Source organism: Balaenoptera acutorostrata, chromosome 7 (genome assembly GCF_949987535.1).
Source record: "Balaenoptera acutorostrata chromosome 7, mBalAcu1.1, whole genome shotgun sequence".
NCBI classification, from domain to species: domain Eukaryota; kingdom Metazoa; phylum Chordata; class Mammalia; order Artiodactyla; family Balaenopteridae; genus Balaenoptera; species Balaenoptera acutorostrata.
In genome coordinates this window covers 104,896,867-104,920,050 of record NC_080070.1, presented here as the reverse complement: position 1 = coordinate 104,920,050, position 23,184 = coordinate 104,896,867, and the positions used below count along the sequence as shown (strand labels likewise).

Here is a 23,184-nt window from a genome sequence, read left to right as displayed (position 1 = left end):
CCGTGACTGCATAGGTCACACACCTATGAAATCTTCACGGCTTCCGTATTTACTGGATGTGCAATTTTACCCAATCACTTAACCTACCTCGGGTTCCTTACAGCTATAAAATTAAGGGAGGAAGGAAAAAACTTTCAGCTTCTTCCCAGACCTGACATCTGCTTCTCTGTGAAGAAGAGAGATCATTCATTTGGAGAGAGTTCTTTTACCCTTTTATTATAACCATTAAAACTCTGACTGTGACTCAAAGCTAGTGTTGAAAACTCATAAATAGTATTTCACCTTCAATCATATTAATGTTTTTTTTACTTCTATGCACTACCTTAATTTTGTCTAAAAGAAAAAAATCTCCAAAGCAGAGTTCCAAGATTACTGTTTTCCCATGTATGCCATTTAAATCTGAAATTCCCAACTGAGGTCTTTGTCTATGAAGTAATTTTTCCCACAGTAAAATGTCTCCTTGCACAAGTTAGATGTTTTCTTTTTTTCCCCTCCTTGAAAAATTACCTATTCAAAATCAACTTCCACATATGGTACAGCATCTAGGTCTGATCCAGTGAAAAGGAGGCAAAGTGTCAATCTGGGAGTGAGTTAACCCTTTTATTCCACCAGCTTAGTATTTAGCATAACATAACTGACAGCTATCTAAACCAAGGGTTCTTAATCTGGAGCTTATAGGAAGAACTTTGGGAAGTAATTAACTTGAATGGAAAAAAAAATTATATCTTTATTTTCATCAACCTCTAACTAAAATTTAGCATTTTTTTCAATTATGAATGTAGACAACAAACCACAGAAGTATTAGCAGTACCTAAGTATGACTTGATCACCAGTAAATATTCTACATATTTTCTTACATTATAGTTGCAGATATCTCAAAATATCATTTATGCTCAATACTACCTCAAAATTGCAACAGTTATTGAATCCACTAACAGATATCCTGTTTTAATGTATTAATAAAACATCATATGTACTATTATAACACAAAATTGGTTTTTACATTGAAATAATGTAATCCCTCTGTAATCCTAAGTATCTCATTCTATGCATTTAAAAACATAATTCTGAGGAAAGGTCCACAGACTTCACCAGATTACCCAAAGGGTCCATAGCACAAAAAAGATGAATAAACTCTGGTAAAAAGAAGTTACAGAGCTCGCATGACAATGAAATAGAAACAACTGTACTCCTGTCTCAAAAACAGTAATAGACCTATTCTAATAAAAACAGTCTTTAAAATTCTGGTTCAACAGCAATGTCTACATTATAACAAAATCTTCGTGGTCCACTTATTTTAATATGACAATATCAGGGACACCAAAACAGAACAGCTTTTGCTGTTGTTGTTTTGGTTTTTTGGGGGGTGGGGGAAATTCTGTTGTTTTGTTTTATGTTTTTGCACATGTGACCACAGGATTTGATATGAAAAACTGTAATACAGATACATGTTTTTATGCCACTATCTAAAACGTTATTTGGATTGGTACCTGGGATGACAGTAGGTTACAATCAATGAACAGTCCTTTTCCGGTTTTATATCTTTGTATCAATCCAGCCATAATGGCTCCACACGCATAAAGGCCAGTGGCAAGATCAGTCATGGCCACTCCTGGACGAACTGGATCTCCATCCTGATTTGAGGGTTAGGTTGAGAAAAACAGAGAAACTGAAAATTAAAACCATCATATGAGTTCACAAATATCCTAAGGTCAAATAAAAGAAAGAATTGTATATCATGTGCACACACACATACACACACAAGAAATACAACAAATTGCTGTTGTGGATATCTGTTGGTGGTAAGGATATATTTACATTTGTTGTACGTTTATTATTTTTCTGAACCCACCTCCTACCAACCAAACTAAACCAAACCAAATGAAATAAAAGATTTTTAAAAACATGTCTGAAGTTCCTTCTTAATATATTTTACATTATTTATACCAAAAAAAGTAAATAATTGAATTTGAATTTAAATGAGTTAACCTGTTGGAGAGGAAAGAGTTAAAGAAGTATTTTTTTTCTTGTTGGGTTAGGAGGTTCTCCCAGGAAAGAAGAGGGCAGAAGACCTGGTCTAATCTCCTTATAAGCATGCTAATAACTGGCAAATACACTAATGGTATTTGCTTTATAAAAAAAACCAAACAGACAGTATTTATCTATAAAAGGCTTTTAGCAGGATACTCCTGCTTTAGAATTACTATGGTAAAGAAACCTAGCATCTATAGGTTTATGGGGCATAAGGCATGAGCTATGCAACTATCTGGGTATAAAATGGAAATGTTCCAATAGCCCATCAGTTTCATGTAATATGAGGTAACCCATGTACTCCATTTGAGATCTTATCTACTGCTCTGGGGTTGAGAATTTTGTTATTGTGAGAAGAAAGGCATGGGGGGCCTCTCTCAATGTCCAGGAGCTCCTTCTGCTTCTCCTATGCCTTTTGATTGCTTGAATCCTTAAAATTACAAGTAAAGCTTGATACCGATTCATGTCGGTCTTATTGACAATCCAATCCTTGACCCATATGTAAAGATATTAGAACAGTACCAGGCAAACAATAAGTGCCCTATAAAAATTAGCTATCAAATTTTTCATCAACATTATTATTAATCATTGTTGTATCAGATAGTTCCTATTTTTCACTACCTTGAATTCTGCCAAGTCTTTCATTGCACATAATGCCTAAAAAACCTATATTTCACCTAGTTTATATATTCATTCATTCACTTCCTTATTCATTAATTCCAGCTGTTGTTCAGTCATTTTCAGAAGCTAATTTTTCCTTTTCTGAAGCCCATACATAAACTATGTTAATCATCGTACAAGACAGCTAAATTTGTTTAAAGCAAGTAAGTGAGACTGTAGAGCAACTAAACTTTTTGTCCCTGCTTTTCAATACAATTTCAAGGAAGATATTGCCATAAATATTGGAAACTTCTGGGGGCCTTCTAACTATTATTATTGGCAAAACTTGTAGTGGTGTGAATCCATAAATTTAAAATTAATACTGTCATTTGGATTTAAGATTATTTAATGTATTAAAAGTGAGAGGTAAGTTAAAATTTAAGTTTATAGACATCATCTGCTTTCTTACTATAATATTAATATAATCACATTTCTTGAGAAGTTTTCTATACTTCTCAGACCAGTAGGAACAAATCATATAATAAATCCTTTATATTACATTTTAAATCTCCTGAAAAGCGGAGACTATACCCAATATTCTAAAAATATCAATACATTATCCAGAATAATAGCATGATATGTATGAACATTAAATAAATATTGTCATCCATATATGAGACAACATTGTCACTGTTAAAAATGACCATTTGTGCCAAATAAGTTTAGTGAAATACTAATTTAAAGAGGCTTGCTAACACACTTTGGATTCAAAGATATAAATAGGCTGAAAATAAAAGCATGAGAAAGGATATATCATGCAAACAGCAGCCATAAGAATGCTGGAGTGGCTATACTAATATCAGACAAATAAACTTAAAAAAAGCTCTAGAGAAAAAGAGAGAGATTTTATAATGGAAAAGGGTCAATGCATCAGGAAGATATAACAATTAAAAGCATACATGCACCCCAAAATTGAACCACCAAAATACAAAAAGCAAAAGTGACAGATGTGGAGGGAGAAATAAACCCTTCATGAATAACAGTAGGGATGTCAATACTGAAATATGAATAGTGAGCAGCACAACTAGATAGAGGATCAAAAAAGAAATAAAAAATTTAAACAACACCATAAACTAAGTATACCTAATAGATATAAAATGCACATTCTCAAGTGCATATGGAACATTCTCTAGGACAGACCATATCCTAGGCCAGAAAACAAGCTAAGATAAATTTTAAATGAGTGAGTTCATACAAAACATGTTCTCAGATCACAATGAAATGAAATTAGAATCAATAACGGGCATATTTGAGAAACTCAAAAATATGTGGACAGTAAACAACGTACTCCCAAAACACCAATGAGTAACAGAGGAAATTATATAAGAAATTAGAAAATATCTCAAGATGAATGAAAATAGGGGCACAACATACCAATATTTATGGATGCAGCTAAAGCAGTATTTGAGAGAAATTTAGAACTGTAAATACCTATATTAAAAAAGAACAAAGATCTCAAATCAATTACCTAGCCTTCCACCTTAAGACACTGAAAACAAGAAGAGTAAACTAAACCCAAAGCAAGCAAAAGGAAGGAAATACGTATTGGAGCAAAAAATAATGAAATGCAGAATAGAATTCCAATAGAGAAAATCAACAAAACAAAAAGTTGGCTCTTTGAAAAGATCAGTAAAACTGACCAACTTTTAACTGAACTGTCCAGGAAAAAGAAAAGAGAAGCATTCAAATTACTAACATCAGGAATGAAAGAAGGAACATCACTAACAACCTTGCAGAAATAAAAAGTATTACATGGGAATACAATGAAAAATTGTATACCAACAACTTTGATAATCTAGATGAAATGGACAAATTCCTAAAAAGACATAAACTACTGAAACTGACTAAAGAATAAATAGAAAAACTGAACAGACATATAACAACGAGAGAAATTGAATTAATAATTGAACTTCCAACAACAACAAAAAGCTTTTTTTAGCTTTGCTAGTGAATTCCACCTCTTTACAAATACTTGTGAAACCTGGAAGAGAAGAAACACTTCTCAACTCATTCTATAAGGCCAGTAAAAACTGAGGTCAAGCCACACAAAAACATTAAAAGAAAATAAAGCTATAGACCAACATCTCTGATGAATGCGAACACACACCAAAAAATCCCAACAAAATACTAACAAATTGAATCCAGCAACATATAAAAATGATTATACACCATGACAAATCAGGATTTTTCTCAGGAATGGAAGGTTAGTTTAACACTTTAATATCAATCAACATAAGCATATGATAAAACTCAACACACTTCATGATAAAATACTCAACACCAACACACTAGGAATAGAAGTGAAATTCTTCAATCTCATAAAGGGCAAATGTGAAAAAACAAAAAAACAAATAAACAGCTAACTTCATAGTTAAAGGTGAAAGACTGAATGTTTGGCCCCATTAGGAACAAGACAAGGATGTCTGCTCTCATCACTCCAATTAAACATTATACTGGAGGTTTTAACCAGTGTAATTAAGAAAGAAAAATAAATAAAAGGCTGGAAAGAAATAAATAAGACTATCTTTATTTGCAGGTGACATAATTTTGTATATAGAAAATCCTAAGAAATCCACCAAAAAAACTGTTAGAACTAATAAGTGAGTTTAGCAAGTTTGCAAGATACAAGGCATTATACAAAAATCAATCTTATTTCTACACAATAACAATAAATAAACCAAAAATGAAATTAAGAAGCAATTTCATTTACAATAGCATCAAGAAGAATAAAGTACTTAGGAATAAATTTAACAAAAGAAGTATAAACTCAAACTCTGAAAACTACAAAATATTGTTGAAAGAAATTAAAGAAGATCTAAATAAATGGAAAGATATCCCATTGTCATGACTCAAAAGACTTAAAATTGTTAATACTGCAATACTCCCAAGTTGATCTACAGATTCTGTACAGTTTCACCTGTTGAAATCCTAGGTGCCTTTTTTTGCAGAAATAAAATCTGATCCTAAAATTCATATGGAAATTCCAGGGACAAAGAATAGCCAAAACAATCTAGAAAAAGAAGAACAAAGGTGGAGGACACATACTTCCCAATTTTAAAACTTACTACAAAGCTACTGTAAACAAGGCAGCATGGATGGCACAAGGCAGATATACAGACTATGGAAATTCTCACCTTCAATTCAGTTTTGACAAGCATACCAAGATAATTCAATGGGGAAGGAACAGTCCTCAAAAATTGGTGAAAAGAATGCAAAAGAATGAAGCTGGACTCCCTCCTCACACTATATACAAAATTAACTCTAAATGGACCATAGACCTAAACATAAGAGCTAAAACTATAAAACAAAAGAAAATATAGGAGTAAATCCTCATGATCTTCAATTTGGCATTGATTTCTTAGATATGACACCTAATAGCAACAAAAGAAAAAGATAAATGGTACATCATGAAAATAAAAATCACATGTGTTTCAAAGTAAATGATCAAGGAAATGAATAGATAAAAAATGGGAGAAAGTTTTTGCAAATCACATATCTGATAAGGAACTTATAAACAGAATTTATAAAGAATACTTACAACTCAATAAGAAGACAAATAACCATTTTTTAAATGGGCAAAGAATTGAATAGACATTTCTCCAAAGAAGATCTACAAATGGTCATTAAGCATATGAAAAGATGTTCAGCATCATTAGCCATCAGGGAAATGCAAATGAAAACCACAATGTGCTTATAACTCAAAACAATAAAGACAACCCAATTAAAAAATAAGCAGAGGGTTTAAATACACATTTCTCCAAAGAAGATATACCAATGGCTAATAAGCACATTGAAAGATGCTCAACATGATTAGTCACCGGGGAAATGCAAATCAAAACCACAACGAGATACCACATCACACCCACTAGAATGGCTATCATGAAAAAGAGAAATAATAACAAGTGTTAGCAGGGATGTGAAAAAAATCGAAACTCATATGCCACTAGTAGGATTGTAAAATGGTGTAGTCACTGTGGAAAAAGACTGGCAGTTCCTCAAAAACTTAGATATAGAGTTACCATATGACCCAGAAACTTCACTTTTAGGTACATATCCAAGAGTATGAAAACATATGTTCTCCCAAGAAACATATGCACAAATTTCCATAGCAGCATTATTCACAATATCCTAAGAGTGGAAGAAACCCAAATGTCCATCAACTGGTAAATGGATAAATAAAGTGTGGTACAGCCAGATGACGGGATATTTCAGGCAATAAAAACAAAGTACTAATACATACTACAACATGGAAGAGTTCTGAAAACAGTATGCTAAGAGAAAGAAACCAGTCACAAAATGTCACATATTATATGATATCATTTTTATGAAACATCCATAATAGGCAAAACCACAGAGAGAAAAAGTAGAACTGGGGGCTAGGGGCAAGTAGGAATAGGGAGTACTGCTAATGGGCCTGGGGTTTCTTCTGGGGATGATGAAAATGTTCTAAAGTTGATTGCACACCTCTGTGAATATACTAAAAAGCAATGAATTGTACACTTTAAATGGGTGAATTATATGGTATATGAATTATATCTCCATAAAGCTGTTTTATTTTTTAAATACCATTATAATGCTGGTAATTAAAGCAGAAAAATAGAAATAAATAAAAATAAATTTAAAAAATCTTTTTAAAGGCCTGCTAAAGAACATGTATTTAGTGGGAACTCTAGAAGTTACATTTCATTCAAGGCTGCTTGGTAGCGATAATTAAAGAAGATGTACCATTTGTATTCTATTGTAAGTCAAGAGATGACTATGCTCATACTTTGGAAATGCCTCATAATCATATTCCTGTCATCTAAGAATTGTCAGCATGCCAGAGGAATAAGAAAGTGAAAATAAATTACCATTTAGTAAGCAGAAAATCCCACAGAGAACCACATTGTGGCTGTGAAGTGACTAGGTATTCCCAGGTGCAATCAGGCAGAATCAGAGAAGGGGCTGTGTGTACTCATGGAATCAAACTCCCCTTCCACATCTGGAGCTCCATAGGAGCCCTAATGCCGTGACAGTACTAACCAATGTGCCTCTTTCTCCTCAAATCTGGGATAAATGCGGTGGTACTTTTTATGTCAATGGGTATAGGAATTCATCACTCACAATCTTTAGTAAAAATATATTTGAGGAAAAATGGGTAACTAACTGACCTTGTTAAGCAATATGCCCTAGAATCTAATCATAATTTGTTGGAAGAAGTGGATTTAAACTTATAAGTAGACTTTTGGAAATGAAGTAAAATTTTTATTTTATTACATTTTAATTCTAGAAATCAATAGTAGAATGTTTTTTTTTCATGGTCACTTAGAAACTGCTTTAAGTGTATTCGGTTCTTTTGATAAGTTAACGTAACCTTTTTGTAAGAGCAATTTATGATGATTTTCCTATAAAACTAAAACGAGTGTGCCTCTCATCAACAAAAGTACAAGAAAAAGAAGATTCTACTTAAGAGTTAAGAGAGTTATAGTTAGAGGACAAAGTATAATATAAAAATATTGAGTCTTCCCCATCATTCACTTTACATATTCATTTGTGTATCTCTCCATTCTCACTGTTTCAATGTTATTTTCATATATCTTCTCATCCCCTATTCATTCATGTATTCAAAAACTCATTACAGGTAAAACCTGAACATTAGTGGAAAAAGTAGGGAAGTCTGAATAAAATGTGGAGTTTAGTTAATAGTATCATACCAGTGTTAATTTCTTAGTTTTGATCATGGTACTATGATTTTGTAAAGTGTTAACAGTAGAGGAAACTGGATGAAGGGTATAGAAACTTTCTGTACTATGTTTGCAACTTTTCTGTAAGTACAAAATTGTTTTAAAATTTTAAAGTTGATAAGTAGAACCTGAATTAGTTCTTTAAAAAATAAAGTTTGACAATTTCAAAATGGTTTTTATCTTTAGAAAATTATGCAATCTAGAGAAGAAGGGGAAAAAAATAGGTAACTACCTATAAAGGTGTTCATTTGTTTCCTTTACATCATAATCTCCTAAATTATAAAATTAAGAATTTAAAAAGATTATTTCCCAAACACAATTTAAGACTGTTTTAACACTTCATTCATTTCTCCATATCTATTCTCACTACTTTCAGAGTTTGCCAAATGAAAAAGAAAAATGATGTGTTTTTCTAAGTTATTCCTTAAAACCTTGTCTGGTTAAAAAGTACATAAGAAACTTTAAATCAGTTCTGACACACGTTCAATAAAGAGGCATGAATTTGGAAAGTCACCAAGAATTTTTCTCCTTAGTCATATTACTCAACTTAATCACTTCATAAAACAACAAAAAATGTTAAAACTTTTTTAAAGTAGTTGGCTTCATTATTGTTAAATAAAAAGTTATTGTTAAATATGTCCATGTCTCTATGTCATATTTTTATTTCAAAATGAGGCATTCATTATACAAATGTAATCGACAGAAAATTTTGTTTTTACTCTAGGGCACATGAACTTTTTAATGATCTACTTTCCAAAATATGAATTCTTCTACTATTTACTAACTGCATAACCTTTGGCAAGTTCTTAGCCTTTGTTAGTTTTTTGTCCATTGTAAAATCTTGCTAATAACAAAATCTACCTCATCAGTTGGTATGAAGATTAAATGAGAAAAGGTGTATAAAAAAACCTTTTTATGAATGTAAAAGGCTGCACAAATGTGACTTTTTTAAGACACTTGGTGTAGTGCTCTAGAAGACCCATCAGAAAGATTTGACAGGGGCTCAGGGGAGAGAGCCAAGATGGGAACCTCAATCAAGGACAGAGGAAAGAGGGAACGGATGTATTCAAGAGATACTTAGAAATTTGAATTCATAGACTTGGATTATTGATTGGGTGATGGAGGGGTTAAATTAAATCAATTGGGGGGAAAATCAATAGGAAATTAAGCTTCTTAATATGACGGTAATATTTTGATTATGAAAGCCACCATAAGTATGACTTGCAGCCCTAGTTAGGAAAAGTATCTTTAGTAGAAATAGAGCAGCACAGAGAACAAAAAGTGGTATATTCAGATCAAACAAGGGTTTTAGTGACTAGGAAGAACACAGTCACCACAGTGACTGCCTTCACACTTTATGAGCACAGACTCTGGAACTACACAGTATCTGAGCCTTCTGTTCCAAGCACAAAATCTACTTGAGCCATTCACTGATGCTAAAGAATATGCTTTTAGCACAGTCACATACAAATTTTCACAGAGTAACATTTCCCCTATATGAAGGAAGCTCTGTTGAATGGCTAAAACACAGAACTCAAAGCTGTAAATTCTACTAGTAGGTGCCTTCACTTTTTCACCTATAAATAGGCATAACAAAATCTATCACCTATGTGCCTCAGTGACATTATGGAGTCCTCCAACCTAAATCACATATTTTTAGAACTTGAAAAGATCCTATAGTTAAGTCCCCGTATCGATGGAGGCAGAGAAGCAGGAAAGTATACAGTTGTTAAGAGATCAGTCTCTGCTATTTACTGGCAAACAGATCCCTGGTAAGACAGAGAAAAGAGAGGTAGCATTGTAATGCACTTCATTTAGGCTAATAGTGTTGCACAATACCAACAAGAGAAAGTCTTTAGAATGTTCACCTAGAGCCTGGAAGAGGAAGATCATTTTTCTTAATCACATCCTGAAAGGCTCAAAGTTCCACCCCATCTCCCAGCCACACACCTTCTCAGCCTCGACAGAGCACAAGTCAGAAGCCACAAACACAAGAAATTAGGATGCCGGAAGGAGGGAAGTAAAGAAAGATTTAAGAAGATGAGGGAGAGAAGAGTCCATCCTCCTGATGCACCTGCCACCCCAGATAGGCGACTCAAGAGAAAATGTAACAAATTGACTTGTGCCATTCTCTGGATCCCACGTGGATGCTTGCTGACCTAATACTAAGAATTTCTTTCTAATAATAAATTAAAACTTTCTACCCTACCAAACATTAAAGGTACAAGTTAGAGGTATCGGACTTACAGAAGGCAAAATTCTATACTGCACTTTAAAACCAGTACCTAACTTTTTGCACAACCCTTAGGAGCAAGCAATCCTTGTTATAGATGAGGAACAGCAAGGTTACCTAAATACCGTAAGATGTTACAAGCGTTTAGCAGCTAAGTCGGAAGGAGACCCCAAGTGACCCTGAGTCCACTGCCTCTACCACATTACTGGATTCAATTACCTTCCTTAAGGTTTCATGACCAGGTCTGGATACTTAACTATTCTGTATTTAGTAAACCAGTAAGAAGCTAGCTTCGGGTCTCCTGCATGTTCATAATGTCATGTACAACTTCATGCTCTTCAAAGTGCTTTAACATATGCTGTTACATTTAACTCTCAATAAGAATTCTGTAAGTACCAATCGTATCTCCATCTTACAGATTATGAAAGAAAGATTTAGATGATAAATTAACTTGTCAAAGTCACAGAGAGCAAATGGTACAACTAGAACTGGAACTCAGAAATTCTGACCCCAAAGCTTCTGATCTTTTCACTACCACCTTGCCTCCATGTATTATTCTAATTCCAACATTCATCATCTCTCCTTTACAGACAATCACTAGAAAGCAAAAATTTTAAATGAATGAGTTGATTTGTCATTTCTACAACTACAATTAAGAAATAATCAGTTCTGATGTGGGATGGTTTGTTCTACAAAATTTAAGTGAATGGCAAGCAATCGAATGCACCTACAGAAAAACATGCTTTTACCACTCTGAAAAATGTAAACCAAAACCTTTTTCAGAAAATAACTGGAAGAATCCATTCACTGGGAGCCTGCTGAATTAAAAAGGTAGACAAAACTGGGAATTCCCTGGCGGTCCAGTGGTTAAGACTTCCACTGCATGGAACACAGGTTCAATCCCTGGTCAGGGAAATAAGATCACCCATGCTGCGCAGCACGGCCAAAAACAACAACAGCAACAGCAACATCATAAATAAATAAATATACAAATTTATTTAAAAATTAAAAAAATGTTTAAAGTAGACAAAACTACAAATTTTCAAAGATCCCTTAATACGCCAAACATACTATTTTCTTGTCCAGAGATTAAATACCATCTAGATTATTCTGAGTTAGCTCCCACAGTGAGATGCCCAAAATATCATCTAGCCTGGCTGTCCTCTTGAGTTTAAATAGGGTTAGACTGAGAGAAAATGGAATGGAGGGTTGGGGAATTGTGATATTTTAAGGGATGGCCTAAGAAACTATTTGAAAAGTTGTTTTGCTTCTTTCCATGTTGTTCTTCAAGAAAAAGTTTCCTAGTTATAGTTTCTGTGCTACAGCTTTCAGTGCTAGCGGATCATAGAAAAGCAAAAACAAATCTAAACTAAACATCAATGTCTCTAATTTCTAAGACAAAACAACTTTCACACCCACTAAGATCAGCATATAGTCAATCCTATATTTAACAGGCCTCCTCTGAACTCAGTCTTACATATTCCAGAAGTAGCTCCAGACCTTTATAAGAGTTGTCTATGTCTGGTATGATTTAGGTAAGCCATACCTAGAAGCAACAAAATAGATGAACCCTTGAGGATGTTCCCTATCCTATAATTTTACCTATTTCATTTAATTTTCATTTCTCATCAATAAATGATGTCTCAAAGAACTACACTATGGATTTTGAATGCAATTACTTTTGAATGAAAAATCTTTCTACACCAGTGTTACAAGTTATCCAATACAGTGCTTCCTGAACCCTCCAAGATAAACTGGATAGAATCACTCTATGTAGTTGTGGTGGCCACATGCATGGAGTTGCCAGAATAAGCCAAATAAATGCAGCAGATGATCTGGTTTAAAAAATTATTTTAGTCTTATTTAGTTATGACAAAAATTAGACGGAACCAGTGACCTATTAAGGCCAGTCTTGGAACACAATAATAAACCATCAGCGCATAGGAGAACATTTAACTTTCTGCTGTCTATGGCAGTACATTTGTTTCATCCAAATGTATTATCCAGTCATTAAGATACAAGTTTTAAAAGGTGGAAAACATATCCTTTTTTACTCGCTCAAAATTGCTATCTAATGTATCAAGAGATAGCTTCTCTGTTCCTTTCATTCTGGTTCTCTCTTTGATAATTAGGTTCAGACACTAATAGTAGAAAATGTTTATACTGAGATCATAAAGCTTAGTCCATAACCAATTTTTGCCACAGGCAAAGCCAAGAAAAAATCATTTAAAGCTACAAAAAGTCCATTGTTACTAGCAGATTTCTCCACAAAGTGGAAAGATTGCGCCTAAATCCCACCTGCTCTTTACATAGCACTGCAGCATGTTGAGAGACTGTGACAGATTGTATTTTCCAAAGATGGCTGCAATATCCCCTTCCACATGCCCTTTTAGTACCTTAACATTCCCTGTCCCCATCAACAGGTGGAGTCTAATTCCTTTCTCCTTCATTCTGGGTGCGTTTGTGAAATGCTTGTAACCAATAAAATTTTGCAGAAGGGTTACAGCATGACCTCCACAACTATGTCATAGAACATATGTATTGGTGACTTTGCCTTGTTTACTGGAACACTTGTGTTAGTGGAGCCCTGAGCCCCCATATAAACAGTCTGACTGCTCTAAGGCCACATACTGTAAGGAAGCTCCCACTAGCCCATGCAGAGAGATGATGTGAAAAAGTCCTGAGATTAGATGGGGAGATGCCTGGCAGCCCCAAGCTGCTCCAGCCCCCACTGTTCATGCTTTGACTGCAATTGCTTGAGAAACCCCAAGCCAGAACCACCCAACTGAGCCCTTCCCAAACTCCTGACCCATGGAAACTATGAGAGTTAATAAAATGACTGCTCTTGTTTCAAGTCACTAAGTTTCAAGGTGATTTGTTACACAATAATTATTAGCAGAATAGAGATCAAGGCTTACAAATGACCAAGAAGAAAACTGGCCTACAATGCAGAAGGAATACCTGGGAAACAAAAGGATATAAACTACAGTTCTTGTCCCAGTTTTAGGTGTTCCAAGATCCCTCTGAAACTATATGCAAAAATTCTGTGTGTTAATTCCCTAGAAGACGTTTGATAGCTTTCATCAAATTCTCAAAGAAGTCTATGACTTTTAAGATATATTAAAAATTGATTTATAATTTTAGAGAAGACTTTGCAACTAGTTTGGATGACTGAAGCAAAGAATGAATGTGATGGTATGATAAAGAAATGAGGCTGAAAAGACAGTCTCTTCAATAGGTGGTGCTGGGAAAACTGGACAGCTACATGTAAAAGAATGAAATTAGAACATTCCCTAACACCATACACAAAAATAAACTCAAAATGGATTAGAGACCTAAATGTAAGGCTGGACACTATAAAACTCTTAGAGGAAAACACAGGAAGAACACTCTTTGACATAAATCACAGCAAGATCTTTTTTGATCCACCTCCTAGAGTAATGGAAATAAAAACAAAAATAAACAAATGGGACCTAATGAAACTTAAAAGCTTTTGCAATGCAAAGGAAACTACAAACAAGACAAAAAGACAACCCTCAGAATGGGAGAAAATATTTGCAAACAAATCAACGGACAAAGGATTCATCTCCAAGATATGTAAACAGCTCATGCAGCTCAATATTAAAAAAACAAACAACCCAATCAAAAAATGGGCAGAAGACCTAAATAGACATTTCTCCAAGGAAGACATACAGATAGCCAAGAAGCACATGAAAAGCTGCTCAACATCACTAATTATTAGAGAAATGCAAATCAAAACTACAATGAGGTATCACCTCACACCAGTTAGAATGGGCATCATCAGAAAATCTACAAACAACAAATACTGGAGAGGGTGTGGAGAAAAGGGAACCCTCTTGCACTGTTGGTGGGAATGTAAATTGATACAGCCACTATGGAAAACAGTATGGAGGTTCCTTAAACAACTAAAAATAGAATTACCATACAACCCAGCAATCCCACTACTGGGCATATACCCAGAGAAAACCATAATTCAAAAAGACACATGTACCCCAATGTTCACTGCAGCACTATTTACAATAGCCAGGTCATGAAGGCAACCTAAATGCCCACTGACAGACGAATGGATAAAGAAGATGTGGTACATATATACAATGGAATATTACTCAGCCATAAAAAGGAATGAAATTGGGTCATTTGTAGAGACATGGATGGATCTAGAGACTGTAATACAGAGTGAAGTAAGTCAGAAAGAGAAAAACAAATATCATATATTAACGCATATATGTGGAACCTAGAAAAATGGTACAGACGAATCAGTTTGCAGGGCAGAAATAGAGACACAGATGTAGAGAACACTACAGAGATGTAGAGAACACTACATGTAGAGATGTAGTGTATGGACACTAAGGGGGGAAAGTGGCGGGGAGGGATGGTGGTGGTGTGATGAATTGGGAGATTGGGATTGACATGTATACACTAATATGTATAAAATGGATAACTAATAAGAACTTGCTGTATAAAAAAAATAAATAAAATAAAATTCAAAAATTCAAAAAAAAAAAAAAAAAAGAAAGAAATGAGGCTGGATAGCAACCAAAGACAAATCATGAAGGCCTGATATTATATATCTAATGAGGTTAGGTTTATTTGTTTATTTGCTTCCGTAACTATGATGGGAAATAACTGTAAGGTTTCCAGAAAAATAAAGTTCCAAGGTCAGTTTTATTGAATACAAATTAAATATCACTGGCATCCCTTTGTAGATTAGAGAGGAGTCATAAGAATCATAAGGTTTGAGAGTTGAGGCAGGGAACCAAGTAGAAAATTACTGCAATTATTCATGAAAAAGATCAGAGGCCAAACTAAGTCAACAGCAGTAGGAATAAGAAGACAGAACAAATGGTCACAAGAGTTAGAACACAGAATCCAGACTTAGTGAATGTTTGGACAGAAGTTTAAGTTTCTGGGTTTGGGTTCATAGTTCAATTGAGATAGGATAAAGGAAAAGAAAAATAAGTCTGCTGAACTGGTTTTTTGTTTGTTCAGTTTAAGGAGTATATCCAATCAAGAGTTGAATATGCAAACCTAAAACCCAAGGGAAAAACAACTGGGTGAAAGATATAAATTTGAGAGCCAAAACATTATGTATGGTAGTTAAAACCACACTAGGTTTAAGATATTACCTAGGAAAAACATATTGAACAGTGCTACCCAATAGGAATATAAGATGAGCAAAATAAAAACTACATATGTAATTTTTAAAATTTTACTAGCCATGCTAAAAAATGTAAAAGGAAACCAGTGTAATTAATTTTAGTAATATATTTCATTTAACACAACATATCTAAAATATTATCATTTCAAAATATAATCAATTTTTAAAATTATTAATGAGAAATTTTACATGGTTTTGTTCACGTCTTTGAAATCCATTGTACTTTTTACACTTACAGCACATCTCACCAAACTTGATGCATTTCAAATGCTTAACAGTCCCATGTGGCTAATGGCTGCCTTATTAGAGAGTATAAAAGAGTAAAAAAAATAGATGAGGTCAAAGCACAGAATTCTGGGCACAATCATTACTTTAAAAGCAGGCTGAGGAAAAGGAGGCCATGAAGAAGACTGAGAAGGAGAGAACAGCTACGTGAGAGGAAAACCAGGAAAGACATATTACGGGAGACAAGGAGGAAAAGAGCATCGAGAAGGGGTAGGTGGCCAACACTGTCTACTATCACAAAGTGAGATAAGAAAGGAAAAGTGAAGTAAGTCAGACAGAGGAAGACAAATATATGATATCGCTTATATGTGTAATCTAAAAGGAAAATGATACAAATGACCTTATTTACAAAACAGAAACAGACTCACAGACTTAAAGAATGAACTTATGGTTACCGGGGCGGGGGGGGGGGGGGGAAACGTGGGGGGAGGGATAGATTGGGAGTTTGAGATTGACATGTACACACCGCTATATTTAAAATAGATAACCAATAAGTTCCTACTGTAAAAAATAAATAAATAAACAAACAAACAGAAAGGAAAAGTATCCACTGTAGTTTCCAGTTAAGAGGTCACTGGTAACCCTCCCAAGAGCAATTTCATTGGTGAGGGGGCTATGGAAACCAGAATGCAATGGATGGAGGAAGGAAACAGAAACCACATGCCCTTTTTTCACAAAGTATTAACAGTACCTCTTAGTACTTAAACCAGTGATTCCAAAACCAGGTGGATTATCAGAATCACTCAGAAGGCTTTTCAAGAATACAGATACAGGGCTTCCCTGGTGGCGCAGTGGTTGAGAATCTGCCTGCCAATGCAGGGGACACGGGTTCGAGCCCTGGTCTGGGAAGATCCCACATGCCGCGGAGCAACTAGGCCCGTGAGCCACAACTACTGAGCCTGCACGTCTGCAACTTGTGCTCCGCAACAAGAGAGTCCGCGACAGTGAGAGGCACGCGCACCGCGATGAAGAGTGGGCCCCGCTCGCCACAACTAGAGAAAGCCCTCACACAGAAACGAAGACCCAACACAGCCATAAATAAATAAATAAATTTTTTTAAAAAACGAATATACAGATATACAAGTAACACCATCCCAGGTTTCTGTTTCATTAGGTCTAAGACATGGGAATTTATATATCATTTAGAGTTGTCTAAGCAATTCTGAAGACTTCTGGTATATAGTAAAATCGGAATCAGTGTGCCTAAACCTGAAAATAATTCAATCAGGCTCTGAAAGTCTTGTAAGATTACATCCCATAGTTCTGTACTGAAAAGTTTCTCAACATTCCTTACCCCTCAGGACAGGAATTATGATTTACTAGCACAAATGTAAGCTTTGATACAAGTTCAAAGTTCTTTTCCAGTGACTATGACTTCAGGCCAAGTATTTATTATTTTTGCACTTGCTTATCCTCAATCTATAAAAGGAATGACTTAGAGATGACTAAAAGTACATCTGACTCTACTTAAAGGCATCGTTTTTACACAGATTTAAATATTAATTCTCCTAATATTTTAGAACTTTTCATGCCAAAAGTGCAGAAGTCTCCTCCTCCTTGAACATGCAATGAGAGACAGAAGTTAAACTATTTTCTCAAAAGTTAACGTGGACACTATTCCTCAGTTACAACTAAACAGGGTTATGGTTCTCGACAGCCAGTCCGGGGGCAACATGGGTGAGAAGAACATGGTTCAGAACTAAGACTAACTGAGCTAAACCTTATTTCCCTTTATTTCTTCAAAGCTGCGCACTGCCCTTTCAGGGACCCCTTTAAGCTCCTCCTTTATAGTCACTTTACCCTGATTTTACTTAGATAAAAATGCTTGAGTGTAGAATACACATTGTGATCTGTCATGCAGTCCAATCTCCTAGAGAAGTTACTAACTCAGAATTTAAGCTCTCATTAACTTTCCATCAAAAGTCTCTATGGTTCAAACAGCCATTCAAGACACTCTGCATTTTCCTTTTTACTGTGTAAAATGACAGTATGAATTAAACACTACATCCTTGACTAGCCAATCCTTCCTACAAAAGAACTTTTAAAAAAGAGAAAGAAATTCTATTGTATTAGTTTCCAAAATAAAACAGTACATAAAGACTCCTAAAGCTGAAAAACTCTCAAAGGATCATTTGGTCCAACTTCCTGCCTTTAGGCAGGTAAATTTCTAAATCATCCAGGAAGATGCTTATCCCTCTCTCCTTAAAGATCTCCAGAGGAAACAGAGCAGTTATTGAGTATCTAATACATGCCAGGCATGCATCAGAAAGGGAAAAGGAACTAGCATTATTTCCCAGGTGTTTGCCTACACATTATCTCATTTAATCTGAGTACATTTTCCAGGATGTGTGTTAGTACTCTCATTTTTACAAATGAAAAAAACAAGGTTCAGAGATGTCAAGTGGGACTGGGATTTCAAGCCAGGACAGGATCTTTCCCTCCGCCATGCTAATAGAAACCGCATGACCTGTTTCTTCATGCATGGCAATGTTCAATACCCTAATGGTCAAAAAGCTCTTCATTCAGCTAACTAAAATATCTTCTCTGATATGAGCTCATTTTCTCTTATTCATTGTTCTATGAACAATAACAATAACTGTTCCAAATCCTCCCCAAAATAGATGAAAACAGCACTCAAATCATTTCTTTGCCTTATCTATGGCAAACAAATCCAGTCCCTATAGACTTTCTCATTGAAGAAACTATTTTATATCCCTGGGATAATTTTGGCCATTCTTTTTAGGATTTTCTCTGATTATAACACTTTTTCAAAGCATGATGACTCAAAACAAACACAATGCTCTCAAAAGTAACCACTTACTGAGATTGAAAAAAAAGAGGGGGAGGTTTTTTCTTTCATAAGATTCAGAAAGCAAAAACATTAGGAAGAAACTTGTTTAAATGACTTTTAATTGTTACCTCAAGATGAATGTTTTTTCCAAATACTTTTTACCGTATTTTTCCAGTCACAACCCAAAAATTCTCTATTCACATTTTCTGAGTATGAGGCTTCTATGAAGTGTTCCACCCAATAGAAGACTCTCCTTTTATTTTTAAGTATGTCCCTTAAAGAACTCCAAAAGGAATCTCAAATGCTATAGCTATTGCTACATGTATCAACCTCTTATTATCAAACTGAAGTTGAATCCTTAAAGATTCCAAATTCATATACAACAAATAATCAATGAGCACCAACTCTGTAGTGGATCTGCGTTATATTCTAGGGATATAAAAATGTATCCCAAAGACACTCCCTGAATTAAGGCACTTACATTCCAAAGTCAGAGACAGATGGACATACAATAAGCAACATAATGAAAATTACATTGGAGCATAGAGAAAGAAGTGGTAAATTCTACATAAAGAAGCTAAGAAAGGGCTTCCCTGGTGGCGCAGTGGTTGAGAATCTGCCTGCTAATGCAGGGGACACGGGTTCGAGCCCTGGTCTGGGAAGATCCCACATGCCACGGAGCAGCTGGGCCCGTGAGCCACAACTACTGAGCCTGCGCGTCTGGAGCCTGTGCCCCGCAACGGGAGGGGCCGCAATAGTGAAAGGCCCGCGCACCGCGATGAAGAGCGGTCCCCACACCGCGATGAAGAGTGGCCCCCACTTGCCGCAACTAGAGAAAGCCCTCGCACGAACTGAAGACCCAACACAGCCAAAAATAAATAAATAAATAAATAAAGTAGCTATAAAATTAAAAAAAAAAAAAAAAAAAAAAAGAAGCTAAGAAAAAAACCAAGTCATAAAAGATGAACAAAAGTCCTGTGTATCTAGTTAAGGTTTTCAATAGGGGTACTACTGGCATTTTGGAGGTGAAATTCTAGATTCATGAGCCTGTCCCATACCTTAAGGATGTTTACTCATCCCTACCCCAAACACTAAATGCCAGTACAACCCAACCATCCCACACATCATTTTAAAACTCCCCTGGAGTGGGGCTGAAGATTACTATCCGCAGATGAAAACCATCGCTAGAGCATAGGATACCTCAAGCTCAGAAATGACATAAGAAATAAGTAGGTTAGGGACTTCCCTGGTGGTCCAGTGGTTGAGAATCCACCTTCCAATGCAGGGGACGCAGGTTCGATCCCTGGTCGGGGAACTGAGATCCCACATGCTGCAGGGCAACTAAGCCCATGTGCCGCAACTACTGAGCATGTGAGCCACAACTAGAGAGCCTACGTGCCACAGCTACAGAGCCCATGCGCTCTGGAGCCCGCACACCACAACTAGAGAACCCGCACGCCACAACTAGAGAGAGGAGCCCACGCGCCACAACGAAAGATCCCGCATGCCTCAACGAAGATCCCACGTCCTGCAACTGAGACCCCACACAGCCAAAAATAAAATAAATAAATATTTTTTTAAAAAGAATCACTTATTTAAAAACAAAAAAGATGGGGGAAGGCTATTGTGCTTGTTTTTTAATAGAACATCTCTGAAAGGATGCAAAAGAAAAGTGATAGCATTGACTGTCTCTGAGGAGAAGGAGGTGAATTGAGGACAGAGGGAAGGAGATTTACATTGTAAACTCAGATACAGAGTGACAAAGACAAACCTGGTTATTATATAGAGAGCTCTCTTTCACTCTTAAAAGAGTCCTGATTTATATGATAAATTATGTAGTCAACATACTTGTTTCTTGTAGATTTAGCATTATGTGAATATATTACCTCTTCAAAAATACAAACTAGGGCTTCCCTGGTGGCGCAGTGGTTGAGAATCTGCCTGCCAATGCAGGGGACACGGGTTCGAGCCCTGGTCTGGGAAGATCCCACATGCCACGGAGCAACTGGGCCCGTGAGCCACAATTACTGAGCCTGCGCGTCTGGAGCCTGTGCTCCGCAACAAGAGAGGCCGCGATGGTGAGAGGCCCGCGCACAGCGATGAAGAGTGGTCCCCACTTGCCGCAACTAGAGAAAGCCCTCGCACAGAAACTAAGACTCAACACAGTCATAAATAAATAAAAATAAATAAATAAATAAATAAAAAATACAAACTAAATACAATACAGTGCCTTTGGATAGCAGTGTAAGACTATTTTCCTTTTGTGTAATTGTTTGTGTGTCCTTAGTTTTTAAAGGGGGAGATAAATATCTAAGAAGCATCGCTTGTAAACTTGATGTAATCCATCCTGCACATATGGACCAAACTAATCTTATGAAGCACAGCTTTCATCATGTCACTCCCCTTCTGAAAAACCTCCCTAACTTCACTGTGAGCAAATAACATCTCAATTTCTTTGCTTGACCTTGAAGACTTTCCAAAGCATGGCCTTAATCAAGTTTCCCCCACTACTCTGAAACTTTAACTCTCAGCTCTTCCATGGCTGGCCTATTGCTTTTGTCTAGGTATGCCTGATTCCTTTCTACTTCCCTATCTTTGTTCACTCTGCGATCTCCACTAGGAATGCCTCAATACATCTGAATCCTATTCACCTTTCCAGGTACCATTCAACTCAAATCCCACCTCTTTCTTGAAATCTCACCCTGAGACACATTTATATTTTACTTGTAGTAAGTTATAGCAATTTCTCTCCAACAGATTCCATGTAGGCCATAAATTAGATTTTGAAGATTTTATTAATTAAATTTAAAAAAAAAACATTTGAAGAGCATCTGTTATACTGGGCACAAGGACATAAAGTTGAATAAGAGGCTTTCCCTACCCTGGAAGTTCTCACAGAAATAGCTGACAACTGGCACCATACCCCCTTGCCCTCACACATCTACCCCTCTCGGCTGCTTGCAAAAAACTTACCTCATTGTCAGCATCACATATGCACACACACACACACACACACACACACGCACACCCAAACACTCACCCACACACATACACACACATTCCCCAGACCCAGGCCTCTAGGATCATAAAACTCAAGGGCTTTCAAAGGCTGTTTATTCCCAAGAAAGGATTAGAAACTCTCTATCTTACCATTCTCTGTATTGCCTGCTACATAATGTTCCACTTAATTTTATGCAGTTTTCTATCATTTTCTAACTTTTCCATGAGTATGTATCTAATCTAGTCAATCAAATTATTAGTTATAGAGTAACTTATTAAATTCTTTATGGTATGTAAAACAATACTATTCACATATGGTCAATACATCTTTTTCATTGATTGATATAATTCTTGATGTTTAAATGTAAGGTGAATTATTACTTAGAACATGTATCACATATGTCTGAGTCATTTACTTTCCAGAATCTCTCATACTCACTGGTTTCATTCCCAGTACCCTCTCCATTAAAAAAATTAGATAGATGATAAGACAGATACATAGATAGATAGACAGATAGACAGATGATATCCCTTTTGAGTAATAACTGGTTAGCATAGAGCCATGAACATAAAAAATCATGGAACATAATTTTATCTGGAGCACAAGACTAATTTAAACATAATATATAGGCCTTAACAAGTCATTAACTTCTGTCAGAGTCTATGCAAAGGGATTTTGAATAATAACACCTCTCATAATGTTTCCAAGTGCGATCCACAACCATCTCCATCGGAAGCGCTTGGGGCCATCATTAAATATGCATATTTGTGGGCTCTACCCACAGATCAGTATCTCTGAGGGTGGAGCTGGGGAACCTACAGATATACCAAGCAATTGCTGATTCTTACGGGTACTACATTACACTATACATATTTGCACTTTCACATTCTATAAAAGACATTTATTTTCCCTTTACAATATCTGGAAGAGGAGCTGTATGAACATCACTTCCAGAAGCACTTCCCCGAAAGAGAGAAGCTATACGATATGTTCCAGATCACACAGCACAGTGCCAAGTATTCATTTATTCATTCATTCAGCATTTATTTATTGAGTGCTTAGTAAGTGCCAGGCTCTGTTCTAGGCAATGAGATACCGCAGTGAGCAAGCAAAGACCACAGTCTTATGAGGCTTATGCCCTCCTGGTGCCCCTTTCAGGCAGCCAGGTAAACATTACACAGGAGTGAATGAGATACGGCCAGGCCTCCAGACTCTTAGTTGACTGCTTTCTCACTCCACCAAATGGTCTATTCACTACAGTGCAACATATCCTATCAATAG

The 23,184-nt window shown here is 35.9% G+C and overlaps 1 protein-coding gene across 4 annotated transcripts in view; it reads right to left on the bottom strand.

Moving 5' to 3' along the window:
- The window catches only part of SUGCT (succinyl-CoA:glutarate-CoA transferase), a 796,055-nt gene that overhangs the window by 701,920 nt on the left and 70,951 nt on the right, over nt 1-23,184 (bottom strand). For all 4 annotated transcript variants that reach the window (XM_057549882.1, XM_007187735.3, XM_007187736.3 and 1 more), the window contains exon 8: nt 1,491-1,634. In XM_057549882.1, coding sequence (XP_057405865.1) covers nt 1,491-1,634 — 144 coding nt within the window. The remainder of the gene's footprint in view (nt 1-1,490; nt 1,635-23,184) is intronic.